Source organism: Macaca mulatta, chromosome 6 (assembly GCF_049350105.2).
Source record: "Macaca mulatta isolate MMU2019108-1 chromosome 6, T2T-MMU8v2.0, whole genome shotgun sequence".
NCBI lineage: Eukaryota > Metazoa > Chordata > Mammalia > Primates > Cercopithecidae > Macaca > Macaca mulatta.
This window is the reverse complement of record NC_133411.1, coordinates 135,843,578-135,860,503: the sequence shown is the minus strand read 5'-3', so window position 1 is coordinate 135,860,503 and position 16,926 is coordinate 135,843,578. Positions and strand designations below refer to the sequence as shown.

The 16,926-nt window shown below is 42.8% G+C and overlaps 1 protein-coding gene across 1 annotated transcript in view; it reads left to right on the top strand.

Moving 5' to 3' along the window:
• Positions 1–16,926, top strand: part of MARCHF3 (membrane associated ring-CH-type finger 3) — a 147,515-nt gene that overhangs the window by 105,545 nt on the left and 25,044 nt on the right. Inside the window, 2 exon segments of the mRNA NM_001266413.1 lie at positions 6,541–6,784; positions 9,654–9,858. Of these exon segments, the coding sequence (NP_001253342.1) occupies positions 6,597–6,784; positions 9,654–9,858 (393 nt within the window). The 5' untranslated portion in view covers positions 6,541–6,596.

The window sequence follows — 16,926 nt, the reverse complement described above, 5'->3', positions numbered from 1 at the left end:
TGGCGTGTTTTTGAAAACTTAAATGTTGCTGGTAATCATGTCCCAGCAATCTCCTTGGAGAGCCTTTGTGTCCTGTTCTCAGAAGAAATATGCCGCTTTTCCATGTTAATGGTTTTGAAATTAGTCATTTGCCCTATTTTCATTGGAAAGGAAGGTCACTGTGTGATTTCCTACCTTCCCTCATTTTCTCTGAACATTCAAGATACTCTTAAGTCAGTTCATCAGCCATGCAGTGCACTGTCTGGTTATAACATGCCTGAGAAGCCAGGGGAATGTTCTATCAAAGAGCAGCATCCCTATTCTCAGAGACTGTTCTTAGAATTCAAAGTGTAAAAATCTAACTCACAGAGGAAAGTTCCTGGACAGACCATTATTGCTATTTTTTTTCCCATTTCAGTCACTGACCGCCTTGTATTGTCCATTTATTGGTCTCATTAGAGAAGGCTGTGCTCCCCACGTATGCAACCTCTCACAGAGGACATTTAAACATCCTTTCTGAGGCAGATTCACTCATGTAAAACTAAGGTCCGACTTATGGATCCTGGACCAGCATTAATGACGCAGAACTCTGTGGGAGCAGAAAACCATCTAGCCATTCTCAGTTGTGCGGTGTCGGTCCCCAAACTTAGGGCTTCGGGTGGTTTCCCCTGAATGAGCAAGGACACAATTGATTGTGGAAAAGTGCTAGGTCCTCATGGCTCTGCCACCCCAGTGAAGGTCTGGGGAATTCTCCAGACTATTTGGTGGCCTCCACATTTCCTTGGGAAATGTAAAGTAGGATTTGAGAAGGCTGGACCCTGCACCACCAGAAACTTCCTAGGAATACCTAATAAGTTCTCAAAAAAAAAAAATAGTGAATGGATGGAAGGAAGAATAAATGAATTTGCTTCTTTGATTTGCTTTGTTAGCCAACTCTGGTTGTAGAGGTAACACAGGATCCTTCCAGGATATATTGAGACCTGAGGAGCCTACCTCTTCTTCTTTTCAAAAGTTGTATTTTATTGCAGTAAGAATGAGATGTACCCTCTTAACCAAGTTTTAAGTGTCCAATATGTTATTTCTGACTACAGGTATAGCAGATCTCTAGCGATTATTCATCTTGCTGGACTGAAACTTTATTCCTGTTACTAAACTCATTACTTTTGGGGATCATTTCTATAGTATGTTATTACTTCTTGAAATCTCTGGAATTGGGTATGAAGGTTGAATGTGGAGGTCCGGACTTGCTCCAGACTGCCTCCAAGTTAGGGCCTGCTTAGACCACTGTCCAGGCAGCTCACATGACCACGTCAGTGCCAGCCAGCACTCACATTCTCCTGCTCTCATTTTCACCTTTAAACCTTTTGAGTCATTTTCCTACCTAAACAGAGGTGCCAATATAACAGATTTCTCTCACTTCTTGACCTCCATCTAAGAGACTAATGTTGACTTGGCATTGAAAATGTAGTTCTGATACAAGTAGGCCTGAAAAGGGCCTTGGAATTGGCCTGTGTTTTATTTTCTAGTGTATTTATCACATGCTAGATTAGTTAAGGTTAAGATAATGGTAGCTGCTCTAACAAATAGACCCATGTATCTCCAACATCATAGCAGGTTTTCCTCATGTATCTTTGTTTTTCTTTTTTCAACTTTTATTTTAAGTTCGGGGGTACATGTGTGGGATGTGCATGTTTATTACATAGGTAAATGTGTGCCATGGTGGTTTGCTGTACAGATCATCCCATCACCTGTCATATATCTTTGTTAAGCATTTTCACAGAAGAATGAAACCTGTCTTCCAGATCTGAAGGCGATAGGGCCAGGGAAAATGAGAAGTGGGCATGCAAGGATGAGGCTCCCTCTGTTCTCCCTAGCCAAGAGAGATGGCATGGTCAATGTCAGAGTTCAAGTGTGATGCAAAAGGTAAATCAGAGGTTGACCAGACATGAGGAAAGACAGTTTTAAAAGACAGAAATGAGATGTATCCCAGGCTAGAAAAAGAGCAGAAATGAAGGTTAACATAATAATAAAGTTCAAACTTCTCTGTACATGGCATGTACCTACTTACAAAGTGAATTCATATGTGTTATCTTGTTTTAGACCTCACAAACAACCAGATGAGGTGGCTCAGGACATATTAGTACCCTAATTTCAAATATTCAGGAAATCTCAGGAAAAGTCTGAGAGGCTGAGTGATTTACTTTGGTGAGTAGAAAGTCAGAGTGTAGGCTTTGATGTTGTGCCTCCAACAACAGAGCTTTTTCCCTAACTCATGATTCTCCTGGAGGTTTGGGGCTGCTGAGGCAGAGGGGCTGCAGAGGTGAGCAGAACCTGCTTTCCTTCCTTTCCCCCACGACCTATGGCCGCATCCTCATGATGCCAGCCATGTTCCCATGGAAATCACTTACCAGTGGCAACCTATTCAGAAATGCAGCAATGAATCACTGCCACATGGTTAGGTCTCCTGCTTTTGTGAAACCTGTATCCTGTCCTTTTCAGGGGTCACAGTTTAACAGACAAGACGTTTTATTTTAACAATTCCCTAATCAGACTTTCATTTATTTGCCCACCCGCTCTGTTTTCACTGTCTCCCTCTCTTCCACCTACTCCTGCTCCTCCCACTGTGTGCAGCTGGGTTTGGCCAGTGCCAAATCATGTTTTATTCTCAGCCTGAGAAAGAAATTATGCAAGGTGTCAAGCCTGGCCAGCAAATGACCCATCCCACCAGTGCCATTTGATGTTTTAAGTTTACACGTACACCACTCCCTCCCAGAGAGAATTCTTGGATAGACTGGGAAGTACTTTACCACAGGAGCAGGGCACTGGCATTGATAAGAAAGCAGTCAGATAGTGCTTGAAATTTTGCAGAAAGCTCAGTAGAAGACCAGTGCTCGACTGCAAACCAACAGTTCAGCTCTTTCTAGCATCCTCGGCAACAGTCTGCTGTTTTCCCAGGTGGCTCTGAACTAGACAGGAAAATGCAGTGGGCCATTTGTCACTGCCCCAGGTGCAACATATGCATGCCAATTGGTGCATGCAGCTTGTGAGGCCCGCTCCTGCCTGCCCCATGCTGCATCTAGGCCTCTGGGCTTCCCTTTCACTGAGATCAGGGCAGAGTGTGCTTCCTTTCTTCCTCTTCCTTCTGAGTAGGTGATTAGATCCACTCTTCTGAGATTAGAACCAACTCAGCCATCCCCACCATGATCAAGAGTGCTAATGCTCTGTGTAATCCCTCTTACCCCATTTTTAATTCAAGTCCACGGTCTTTCAGGGCTGATGGGACTCATTGCTGGCATGCCAGTCTTAGAATCTTAAGGTTATTCTGATGTGTGGTATACATAAGACATGCTGGTATATTTTTCAGGGAATGCTGAACTGCACTATCATTTTAGTTAGGTCCTAAATTGAACTAGGGCTTAGAGGATCTTGAATGCAGGGTTCTGCAGATATGGCACAAGAGAAAGAGCCAGGGCTTGCTTGTAGAAGAAGGCAAGGTGAGGTTCCTTTTGTTCTTTTATGCTAAACTCAGTGCCCAGCACCCACTATGAATGGAATAAACTGATCAGGTGGTAGATAATATCCCTTTTACCTGTGAAAGAAGAAATGAAATCATCCAGAAGTGAAATTACATATATAAAATGAATTTAAGGGAAGCTCTGCTTCTAGAATATTTTTAAGGGCATTTTATTGTGGATTTAGGTCACACATTTAGAACTACTTCCTTTGACGAGGACTTAATCTAGGTTACAAGTGTGTGAACTTGGGGCTATTATGTGCCTGGGTGACAGGCAATTCACTGAGGGTAGCTTAACTACTGGCAGCCCTGGGTCCCATTATTTACTCTGTGCACCCCCTCCTTACCATCTTCCAGTTCCATCAAGTATAGGGAGGGAGTATTTGGCCCTCTGAGCTGGAGTTATGCAAAACCCGAGAATAGACTCTCAGAGTTCTTCTAGACATAATGATTCCATGCGGCAAGAAGGTCACTGTGTCTGCTTTTCCTGCCAACACACCCCTGGCTCTTAATCTATGGCTGCCTTGTGAAGCAAGAGAGTTGTGCCAGGAAGTTACACTTTGTGACTGTGAAGCATTATGAGAATTTAAAATTATGTCAATGGAGTTTTGTAAGGGCAGGCTAGAGGAGAGGAGTTATGCACAGTTTTAGAAGAGGACGGTCTTTTAACATCTCTTTGTTTTTCGATCTGAAAGCTACCATAACTCAGTTTTTAAAAACAAAACAAAACAACTGTCTGGCCCCAGTCACAAATCAACTCCACCCTGCCAACCCTTTCAAAAATATAAAAAGATATCTACCCAAAAACTTCACTGGGGTTATCCGAATGGTGGGATTATGAGTGACTTTTACTGTCTTCTTTGTGTTCTTCCATAGTTTTTATAACATACCGTATACTAATTGCACTGTGATTTTTTTAAAAAAAGCAAAAAATCCTATTTAAGAAGCAAAACTATACCCTATACCAACTAACTGACTGTGCTGAATGTTCAGTATTGCTGCTCATGAAAATGGCATGAGTGGGGCAGCCCCTGCCTGTGCCCCCACATCAGGTCTCAGACAAGGACTGGAGTCCACAGCCGTCTCCCCACTGTGGATTCAGAAGGGCTGCTGGGCAAGGGCAGACGCAGACCATGAGAGGACTCCAGGCAGCCAATGAGGGTGGGAAAAGGAGGCTGCTGGTGCAAGGTCAGCCAGACACCTCGGCAGCAAGGAAGGGATGACGGTCATGTCCGATTGTTTTGGACAGTCGAGCCTGCTTGACATGTGCTTGTCGGGAGGGAAACTGTCAGTTTCATCAGGAAACACTGCATTCTTGCCCTGAGAACATACAGTTGATGCACATTGTTCTGAAGTTGGGAAGATCCTGTTTTCCAGAACCACAGGGATCAAGGAAAATGTAAGAAGTAGAGACAAATATCTGGGAGAAAACAACCCCTTGCGGAATTACAGGAATGCTCTTGGGGTTTGGGGTTGTGCAAATGACAAGATATTTCATTTATTTAAGTCTGAGCCTTGACCACCTAAACGGGTTATTGATGTGAGCTCAGTCCATCAACTAATCCTGCTGCTGTCTACTGAGCCCAGGCCATGTCGAGCCCAGGAGCTTGAGGTGAGCAGGCTAGCACTCCTAGCCATGAAACTGTGTCATATCACCTTTGGACAGAATTCTTCCTTCAAGTTTCTGTAAAAACCTGTATTTCTTTCTTTTTTTTTTTTTTTTTTTGAGACGGAGTCTCAATTTGTCGCCCAGGCTGGAGTGCAGTGGCACCATCTCGGCTCACTGAAAGCTCCGCCTCCTGGGTTCACGCCATTCTCCTGCCTCAGCCTCCGAGTAGCTGGGACTACAGGCACGCACCACCACGCCTGGCTAATTTTTTGTATTTTTAGTAGAGACGGGGTTTCACCGTGTTAGCCAGGATGGTCTCGATCTCCTGACCTCGTGATCCGCCCGCCTTGGCCTCCCAAAGTGCTGGGATTACAGGCGTGAGCCACCGCGCCCGGCAAAAACCTGTATTTCTTATGTGTCATTTGCGAACCTATTATTGAATCCAGTGGGGTTCCTCACTCAAGTGGGTCTGACTGCTTTGAACTTGAGGTCATGACCCAAGCCTGCACCACACAGATGGCGAGCAGAATTCCTTGCGGTTTATATGATAAACCATGTGCCTAGGAGGTAAGGCCCTTATTAGTAATGGATTATGTTTAATTGGTGATAGAGATCTCATTCATTACTTTCTTACGTTCTCCTATGTGTTTCTCTATAATGATGCATGTACGTCTGCATTTTAGGTAGTACACAAACAAGACATGGTGCTAATGTATTTATTGTCACGTTCATTAGAAAATAAAAGCTCATTAAACTCATTTTATGAATAACTGGAAGACAAAGCTAAAATAGGTTCCATTTTTAAAGGAAGTTAATTTCAAGATGTATTGAGTAGAAAATTTTATTATGCAACAGATATGACAAAAGTCAAAAGGTGGTACAGTCATTGCGTGATTCGTGTTTGGCAAAAACATGCTAGAACATGCTATTAATACTTGGCCAAATTCACTTTTATTTTTCTTCCTTCTCTCTCTTTTTATCTTAGTGTCTCAGAATGAAACTGCATGGAGAATAAATTGCTTACCAGAAAAAATAGTTGTGAATGTTTTTAGTAATGATTTTAGTAACTTTTAGAGACTGTCAACAAAGACTTATTGCTTCTCTGGCACACAGCAGGGAACTGCTTATCTTCTCTTCAGATCTGGGCCTCAGAATCATCATTCTGTCCCCTCGTGGAAAGCAGGGCTCCTAAATGTTTATATACACCAACATGCTTGTTGTCTTGTTCATACCATATTCTCTGTTTCTTGTGGGCTCTGTGTGTGTGTGTGTATGTGTGTGCACACTTGTATTAAATGGTAACAAGATAATGTGCCACATCTAGGCTACCCCTGTTATTTATATTAAATAATGACATGATGATGATGTTGGTGGCCCATAATTCTCCATTTTCTATTAACCACCCTGCCAAAGTAAACTGTTTTCTGATCTCTCTTAGATGGAAATCCTGTATGAATGTGGAAGCCATTAGCAGAGTAATTGCTGTCTGTTACCATGACAACCAGCCGCTGCAGTCACCTGCCCGAAGTCCTGCCAGACTGCACCAGCTCAGCTGCGCCCGTGGTGAAGACGGTGGAGGATTGTGGCAGCCTAGTGAATGGGCAGCCGCAGTATGTCATGCAAGTTTCAGCCAAGGACGGGCAGCTGCTGTCAACAGTAGTGCGGACTCTTGCCACCCAGAGGTAGTACCACAATTAAAATAAATGAATCTGTAATTGATCCAGAGAACTCTTTGTCAGATGGAAAATGCTAACGGGAATGTAATTAGTGCTCAGGTCTTTGTGTCAGGTGAGAGGAGGTGCTGGGAAAAAAAAAAGACTACACGAGTTCTGTCATTGCCGTTTCTATAGCAATAGAATATAAAGCTAAAATTCACCTTATCGAGATTTCCCCTTAAAGTCATACTTACAAAGAGCCAGGAGGGGAAGGAGCCCACAAGATATGGGGTTTTTATTTTGACATTGTTATGTAATTGCTCTCTTGTTGTCTCCAGTAGGTAACAAAGGTAGTCCTATTGGAACAGGATTAAGAAGGTATCTGATTTCAGGCAACTGAGTCAAAGTGATTGGATTTGTGGGCAAAACTTTTGAAGTGACATTCTTGGTGTGCATGTGGACTGGCATTGCCTGATGGAAGCGCTGTCCAGGGCTACTTCCTGGGCATGTATCTTCTCATCACTTGGAGGTCTCTTCTGCTGTCCCCTCCTTCAGCCTCAATGGTCCCCCATCCCTGACCCTTCACACACACTCTGCCCTATGAAGTGCTATTGTGAAAACCTCCTGAGCCTTCCCAAGTGATGAACTAAAGCCAGAGAGCAGACTCTGAGCAGCTTGGAGACCACTTATCCTGACCAGCACTTTGTCTCCTCTTGTGCTCTTGTTGGATAGGGAGCTATGGGCTTCCAGGCTAATAGGAACTCCTTGGCTTCTCCAGCTTTTTCTCAGAATGGGTAAGTGGAACTTCTAACCTGTGCACTTAGAAGGTGGGTCAACATTGAACTTGCCCCCTGGTGTCAGTGCTGACACTTCTGACCTCTAACACAGGACCAGTCATTCACACCTTATTCTCTTACCTCTGTCTGAGTGATCAGTCAACCCCTCTGGTGTAGACACAGGCCCACAGATCCATGTGCCCACAGCAGGACTACCAGTGGCATCCCACCCTGGGCATGGTGGCCCCCAGACATGGAATCACACTCTGATGCATGTTGTGAACATTGCCCATATGCCCTCCGTTTAAAATCTGTGCTGCTAGTGCAAAGGGAAAAATAGAAAAGCATTTAATATGTAATTTTCTGACTCTTGGAGAACTTTTAACAATTGGTTAGGACTCAGGATGAGGCAGTGACTATCTTTGGTCCTCTGTGAACTGAGATTGTGTGACTGATGTGCCCCACTCACCCTTGCAGGCATCAAACAGCTCACTTGATCAGGAAGAGCAGGCTATGGTTGACGTGGCTGAGACCTGTGAGCCTCCGTTTGTGTGTGTATGTGTCTGTCTGTCTGTCTGTCAGGTATTTTTACCTGCTCTCCCACCATGCAGTACTGTAAACCAGGTTTCAGAGTTTTATAGGCTCAATGTAAATGAAGGAAGCCCAGAATCATGAGTTGAAAAAAACCTGTCAACTTTCTTTTCCCACTCCTGGGCACAAGTAGGCCTTTCAGGCTAGTGGGAGGAAGATCCTTTCCTTTTTCAATCTCCTTTTGGCCTTCACTCATTCCCAGGATCATTCTCAGAAAGGCCTTTGGGAAATAGCAGTTCTTCCGTGGCTGTTTCCATTTGGACCAAAGATAGTGTTCAGGAGGATGAAGGGGCATGTGCCTGGTCACTGTCATCTTTGGGGGGCATACAGAGAGGTAAGGGAGGGCAGGTAAAGAGGCTGGTCCTAGGATTGTCACATATCATGAGGACACATTTTAAAATCTATTGCCCAATGAAGAACAGCAGAAGCAACATAAGACATTCATCAGAGAGGCATGGTCCTCTCCCAGGGCAGGGTACCTCCCAAGAAGTGAGGCCATCTTAGTGTGATCTTTCCATTGGCCACTGACTTACATGATAAGGGCCAAGTTATTTGATTTTCTCTGGCCCGAGATTTTCCTTGAGAGACAGTAGCTAGCATTAAGTAAGCATTTGCTGTGTGCTGGTCCCTATTCTAAGTTTCCAGTCTGGGCTCTCTTTTCACATGCTCACTGTCACCATATGAGGAAGGCACCATTTTTGTTTCCGTTTTAGAGATAAGGAGACTAAAATACGGGGAGGTGAAGTTACTTGCCCAAAGTTATCCAGGTGATAGACAGCAGAGTTAAGGTTTGAACCCAGCCACCCAGCCCTGCACCATGAACCGCTAACTACACTAAGCTGCCTTCATGAAATGTGTAGGAGTGGTTTTTCCAAATTAAAGGCAGAACTCTAGACTGAGGCTATCTCAGTAGGACATACTCATTACTAGCTTTCAGTTTGGTGTCTTTGGCATCCCATAGAGCATTCTGTGAAAGCTCAAAGGACAATCCACCACTCAGCTTTGTGCTGTGGCTCAGACTGCAGTTCTGTGTAGTGGCTGCAGGGTTGGTTGCTGGCTAACTTCCCTCCTCTCATTTTCCCACCCTATTGAAAAGAGAAATGAAAAGAACCTCAGGGTGTACAAACGTGTCCTGGTTTGGTCCAAAAGATTCCATTTGTCATTTCAAACAATTTCTCTTCTTAATGATGAAGGATGGTTCTGATTTTTGGATTAGTAGTTGACCTGAACTACATCTATATTCAAGGCAAAAATATCCATTGCTTGTTTTCACTCACTTTTGATCCTGGGCCACACCCAGCTACTTTGATATTGACAATCCCCTATTTCTTTGTGTTGTCACAAGTAGATGACCCAAGTGCTCTAGAGTACCCAGAACCATTTGCCCCACTGCGAAGGTCAAGTGTAAATCTAAGAGGTCCTAAAACAGCTGCCTCTGCAGAGGGCCCAAAGGACAAGAGCTAGAGGGCCATCCACTTGGTGGAGGTTTCCAGCCCTGTGACCAGCAGGTGCCCCTCCTTCTCTTGCAGCCCCTTCAATGACCGGCCGATGTGCAGGATCTGCCATGAGGGCAGCAGCCAAGAGGACTTGCTCTCTCCATGTGAATGTACAGGGACCTTGGGGACAATTCATCGGAGCTGCCTGGAGCACTGGCTGTCATCCTCAAACACCAGCTACTGTGAACTCTGCCACTTCAGGTTTGCAGTCGAGCGCAAACCCAGGCCGTTAGTGGAGGTCAGTAAGTGGGGCACGTCCTGAAAACTTAGCTCTAATGAGCAAATGATGTCTGTTTTTATGCCTGGATCCCAAGCCCTGTACAGCTTTACAGCTTTACTGAAGCACGGTAATAGCTATGTGAGTGTGTGTGCGTGTGTGTGCGTGTGTGTGCGTGTGTGTGTGTGTGTGTGTGTCTGAGAAAGAGAGATGTAAGCAGACACGGAGAAGGGAGAGCTTGCTAGCTCACTTGGGATCCATCAGTAGAAGGAAAGTAGAAGAAATCAGTATAAGGAGAAACAGCCAGTTTAGAGACTTGATCTCCATTTTTCAATCCCTGTGAAATGGAACAAACAGATCAAACATCTTTCTGTTTGCACACCATCTGCCCAACTTGAAGCAGCAGATAAATGGGCATTTGGGTTGCATATCCTGAGAAGTCTTCATGAAAAAGTATAGCTCTGTAGTTTAATGGATATAGACCTAGACGTCCTGGGTTCTGTGATCTCGGGTTTGTTACTTTACCTCTTGGAATTACTATAAGGATTAAAGGAATTAATACTATAAAACACTTAAAAGAATACAGGGCACATATGCAAGTGTTTCAATAAAAATATCTCACTTGGGAAATTACACACAAATTTCCTTCAGCCAATAACCTAATATTGTTGAACTCTTGGCCAGGTGTGGTGGCTCACGCCTGTAATTCCACCACTTTGGGAGGCTGAGGCAGGCGTATCATGAGGTTAGGAGATCAAGACCATCCTGGCTAACATGGTGAAACTCTGTCTCTACTAAAAATACAAAAAACTTAGCCGGGCGTGGTGGTGGGTGCCTGTAGTCCCAGCTACTCAGGAGGCTGAGGCAGGAGAATGACATGAACCCAGGTGGTGGGGCTTGCAGTGAGCCCAGATCACGCCACTGCACTCCAGCCTGGGCGACAGAGCAATACTCCACCTCAAAAAAAAAAAAAAAAAGGTTGGATATTGGCAACAGTAAATATTTTAATATATTATGAGCCAGAGATAGCTAAAGGGAGCCAAGACATTGTGTCTATGATTCAGACCTGCTCCTAACTTCCTTGTTTCAACAGCTAACTCAGTGAAGCCCTGGAATGAAAACTAGTGCTGGAAATCAAGAAGTGCTTCTTGTGGACTATTTAATAAGTGTATTAGTGCCCAGGCTTAAGATGCTAGAGAGCTCTGTAGCTCTGTATATACATTCTCTTGGGTTTGACCTTGAAAATTAAATCAAGACCTATAACCGGGGCCTGTTTTAGCTATTATGACTTACTTGGCAAATGGCACAAAACTTATTTGACTTTCCCCAGTACACTCCATGCTTTGCTTAAGAGTCAGGATCTAGTGACCTCTTAATTTAGCCATCTTGCCACTTGACATCCACTTTCAGAAATTCATATTCAGAAAGGGCCTGTGGGGAATTTGGCCTTGTGCCAGATTCATTGGGATTTAACATTTTAGAACTTATCTGCAGAGGGGGAAATATAATTAAATAATAAACAAAGGAGTTGAAGATTTCTCAAGCCTAATGGCAAAAGTAAAAAGAAGCTTATTTCTCCTTTCCAGAAACTTTGTGGAACCTCCCCAGTTTGATATTGCAGGGAAGCTGGTTTCCCAGAGTGAGAAGCCCTGCTTTGAAATAGACTCCATCCAGCAATCTTTTTAACTAGCACTTCCCCGGTAAAAATCCCAGTGTATATGCACATAATATATAACAAAGTAGGGTGTGTGTGTATTTGTGTGTGCACACATGCATGTACATACCCTAATTTTTCTCAGATGAAATCCATGTGGCAAATCACCCAGTGATCTCTCTCAGTCTCAGAGAGGGTAACATGTACCCACACACAGGGGTCTTCAGAGTTGCTGATGTCAGGTCACAGACTCATTCCTGGATCTTAGGCAACTGTCATTAAACAAGGAAACAAGGCAAATGACCTTGAGAATGTGTGAGGTGCTCTACAAGATTTAGGGCCTCGCCTACAAAAACTTCACCCAAACGGTCACCAGTGATGAAATTTTCATTGCACAAATGGAATGTGACAATTTTCAGAGTTAATGATGATTGAACAAGTTGAAAGTGAAAGGCAAACCTTCCCAAGCTGGGGGAGGCTGGCCGTTTGATCATCCCATGGCGAAATGAACTTGCTGTTTGACCACAAGCAATAAAAAGAAGTTGTCTTTGGTTTCTCAGCTGGAGGACAAATGAGAACCAGGTGCAGGCAGGGTTTTAAACAAATGACATTACTAATTGACTTTTCCCCTCTTATCAGAGGACAGTTTATTCCTAGTGAGCATCTCTTCTCAATACTTTCACCTCAAGATAAACATGCATCTTTTTTTTAAGCGAATCAGCAAAACCTGCCTATTTGGGTTAAGGATTAGGAGTAGTGTTACTTTATTTCTCAGTTTTACTGTTTTAATTGCTTAATCATTACTTTGTTTACCAGTTGGATCTGCCTTCTCATTAAAGCAAGGAAATTCCATAACATTTAATTTCAAAATCGATGTGACAATAACAGCTCTTGTTGCTCGAGGAGGCAGTTTAAAAAGTCATTTATAAATTTTATTTGTCAGCATCTAAACGCTAACGTTGGTTGGAATTACTTTTAACACCTCAGACTTCCAGTTGTCAATAAACCCTCTCAGTCCTTCGTTCTGCATAACTGTTCATCCCCCTTCATGCCACCATTCCTAAGACATTTCTTCACTTCCTTTTCTTATCTCTGCAGCCCACAGTTGGATGTTCATTTTTAACTGGGCAGGAACCCAGGGCTGTTGTATATACACTGGCTGCTATATGAAGTCTTTTTTTCTGCCCGTAAGGGTGAGTTTCTACTCATGATGGCAAATCAATGGGCTGATTTTCATTGGAACCTCCAAACTGGGCATGCCCTCCTCACTTAGCCACTGGCCATCTGTGTGGGTTGGTTCAACTTCTCTGAGCTTCCCTGTGAAAGAGGGTGAGCAAAGAGCTCTCCATGACATCTTCTGGTCTCTATTTAAGACTAAAAGTTATTGTTCAAAAAATGTGTATTCTACACTTGAAATGGATATATTGTATGACGTATAATTAGACCTCAGTGAGTTGACTGTGTGTGTCTACTTACCTCTCTACCTACCTTACCTACCTTACCTACCTACCTACATGGCCAGTCTAAATCTTTTAGTCTCTTTTACCCTAAATATTGGTGAATCCTTTCATGGTTAGTAGATATCTATTTACTACATTCTACTGGATCATTATTCATATTTTCTTGGTGCAAGGTAAGCCAGTATAACAAGACCTAGTTTCAACCCAAGAGCACTACATTGCAATCATCTATATTAGTCAGATGTGGATGAATTTCTGATAAAGTCCAACTAATGCAAATCTCATAAGGTCTGTGTCCAATCACACAAAGCTTGAAAGAAAAGCATTCAAAATGTAGATAGCAAAAAGATAGCAAAAAGGAAGAGCAAATGTAACACACATAAACATACCATGACTTGTTCCCCTGAAATATGTGCTTTGACTCCAGCCTCTTGCCATTAATGCATTTCTGATTGACCAGTTTGCCAAGGAAGCCCATCTTACAACGAGCAAATAGCATGCTTATAACATCAGTTTCTAGTGATGGAATATTTGCCACTAGGCTTTCCTAAGACATGTATTCATAACATCCACCCTTGCCTGGAAAACTCATGAAGTTATAGATCAGCTCAACAATGTTGTGATTTAAATGAAACAGCCAGGAAATAGTAGGAATCTGGAGGAAAGGCCTTCTAGGATCTGATTTTCCTCTGATCAGGGAGACACAGTGATTTTTCACAGTGGAAGTGATTAAGTTTCCGTATTCCTATTTCCTTTACACACAACCAGTTGATTGTTAAGAATTATATGAACAATTTAAAAGCTGTTCCCTGTGAGTCAGAGGTTTAGCTAAATTGAAACTGAGCATGTTTTCACACATAGCAGTTACCCAGAATAATGAGATATAAAGCTAGGGAGATGAGGATTAAGGATTTTTTTTCAAACTTATTTATTTATTAATCTTTTTTATGAAGTCACTGGAGGACAATGGTTTTAAAGTGTGCCCAGGATTCAGCGTAATCTCCAGGTATACCATGGGGAGCAGAGTTGAAGAGATATGAAGAAACTACTTTGTACCTTGGCACTTGCTATTTAATAGATTCAAGAATTCACTTAGCTCCTAATATATACAGATAGATTATATAGAGATTTTATATATATATACACATGCACATATATGTACACACATGAGACTTAGGTGGGGACATTGCCGGACTCTTATTATAGTTAGTTTGGTTTGGTTTTAATATTCATTGAAGTAAAAATACGAGTTTTGGTTTCAGAGTATTCACTTTCATCAGCAAACACTTGTGGCATTGGGGTAATTAGGCAATTATGTCATAAGGGATATAAAGTGCTTCAAGAAGATTTATAGGCATGAGGACCCCACTCCATTCTTTACATGAAGGCAGACAAGCCCCTTTGTTCATTCTAACCCATTAACGCAGCCTAGTGAGTAAGTTAGTTGGACCAGTATCATAGCATGTCATAAGTGCATTGTATTGGATCAGTACTTTTATTGAGGAATTTGAATGCCTTTGGGTGGGACATGCTCTCTCCAGTTCCCCAGGCCTTGCCTTTTGCTTGCACACACCCAGCCCTCCACCATCTTGCATTCCTTCCTGCATTTACAGTTGAGGTTCCAGGACTGGGTGACTTTTCTCACCTTTAAAAGAGTTCTCTAATACCCTGTGCATTTCTTTCTACCAACACTTCATCTTCCTTTCAGGGTATTATAGACCAAACCTAATGATCTCCTTCCCATTGTGCCCACATTATAAGTGAGCTGAAATGATTGTTTCAAAATCACAAGGGAAATGAACCTCTAAGAGGTGGTGTACCAGCATGTACGGTGGTGAGAGTACAATTATAACATCTTGCACCTGAGTATGCTTTAGTGTCAGCTAAGCACTTTCTTGACCTCTGACAAGGTCGCTGAGCAGGCCATCCCTCGGGCCACCTGCCTCCACGTGTACTCGTGGAACCATACATTGTGCCAGCAGTGGAGATGACATGTCTGATGACCACACCCCAGCAATCCTTGACCCTGCAGTCGTCCAGTCTCGAATTTGTTTCTTGTTTTGGTGGCTAATTTGGCAGTTGCTTTGTTACTTAAAGCTTAGATACAAAGAAGCTGTTTGAAGGTATCCATTAAATTCACAGCTTGCTTCATTAAAAATCACTTCATTAAAAAAGCAAGCCAACCGAAGTGTTCACATGGCCGTGCCAGATGGAAGTGAGCTAACTGTTCAGTGTCTGTGTTTTCAGCCCATCCACTGCTGGTAAAGGATTAATTTGGAGGGAAAATCCAGTTCTGTGTATAAAAAGAATTACATGACCTGATTCTATTATTTTCAATGATTCTGATCCTTGCCGTGAACTTGGGTTGGATACAAATGAGAACCCACATTCTCAAGAGGACCTCTGTCCACCTTGATAGCAGCCCTCTTCGTCTTTGCGAGGACTTCTATGAGCAGAGACACAAAGATGCAAAACACCAAGAATTGCTTCATATAACATGTTCATTTTAATCTATGTTTTAAAAAATACAGAAGAGGACAAAGAATAATATAACAAACAGGTGTGTATTCACTATGCAGAATTAACAAACATTAGCATTTTGTGAATGACATACCCTTCAAAGGAATAGCCTGTTGGGGCCAGGAAGAAAACTGTGGTCTTCACCGATTCATCCCTAGGTGTTCTCAAATAGGAGAGGAAATTCAGCCAGGTTTTCCTTAAGCACATCTGGGCCAAGAATAAGAGGACGTTAACAAAAGAGACAGATCATCTTGCAAGATTCCGGACCCTTTCAGCTAACTCCAAATGTACAAACAATTAGTACAGCAAACGTTGACAGCTATGGAGTTCACTTCTTTGAAAGGCAGACAATTAGAAGTTATTCCACGGGAGTTGGGGTGGTGGAGGTGAAGGTGTCATGGGCTGCTGGCAGAAAGCTTTGTAAAGGAGAGTCTGAGAGAGGAGAAGTGAAATGTCGCTGAATAACTACAGCTGGTAATCACCTTTATCCTAAGTCCTGCTGAAATAACAAGGCACAATTAGCTCTCAGGAATTGCCCTGTGTTGGGTACAAGGCACCTGGTTGAGCCGAAGGGAAACAGAAATTGCAGAAGCCCTGGTGCAGATTTCAGAAGCAGAGTTACAGAATACGCATAATGCTCCCTGCTGGGGGCTCCTGCCAGCCCTCCACAAGCATCTTCAGTTTTAGGTGTCGACAACTGACTTTTAACTCCAAAGAAAGAATACATAGTTTTAAATGAATAATGTGTGAAATATTGTGAACAATACATGATTATAGCTAATCCCTCACACCGCCTAATGATCAGTTGTAAACAACTGAGCAGAGAGAAGTATCTTCAGTTAGGCACAGGGAGATCAGTGGCTGTTTATTCACTGAATGAGACCCGCTATGCCTGTTTGTGCAAATAATTTTACTTTCCAGAATAGGCACAGATTTTGATTCCAGTCCAGTGGCATTAATTCATGTGAGTCCATCTATGTTTATCAAGATGTTCACACCCTGGAGTTTTCTTCTTCTTAAATTTTGTTTACCCATTTCTGAGGCAAAGGAAAAATATTACATGCAATATTCTTTGCAATCTAGTTTTATAGAGTTAGGGGGATAGATTTACACTGTGATGGATATGTGAGAAGGAAGTTATGTTGTGCTTGTATACACTTTATATAATTATCTTATTTCAATGTCTCAGGTATCCTTCTCATAGCAGATATTATCCTATTCTATACATAAGGAAGCTGCAACTCAGACCTAAGTCACTCTTCATTGATCTTAAATACTTTCAGCCTCAGGACTAGTAAGCGGAGAAGGCAAAAGAATAATCCAGGTGGTCCAGGCATGGTGGCTCACCCCTGTTATCCCAGCACTTTGGAAGTCTGAGGCGGGTGGATCACCTGAGGTCAGAAGTTTGAGACCAGTCTGACCAATATGGTGAAACCCCGTCTCTACTGAAAACAC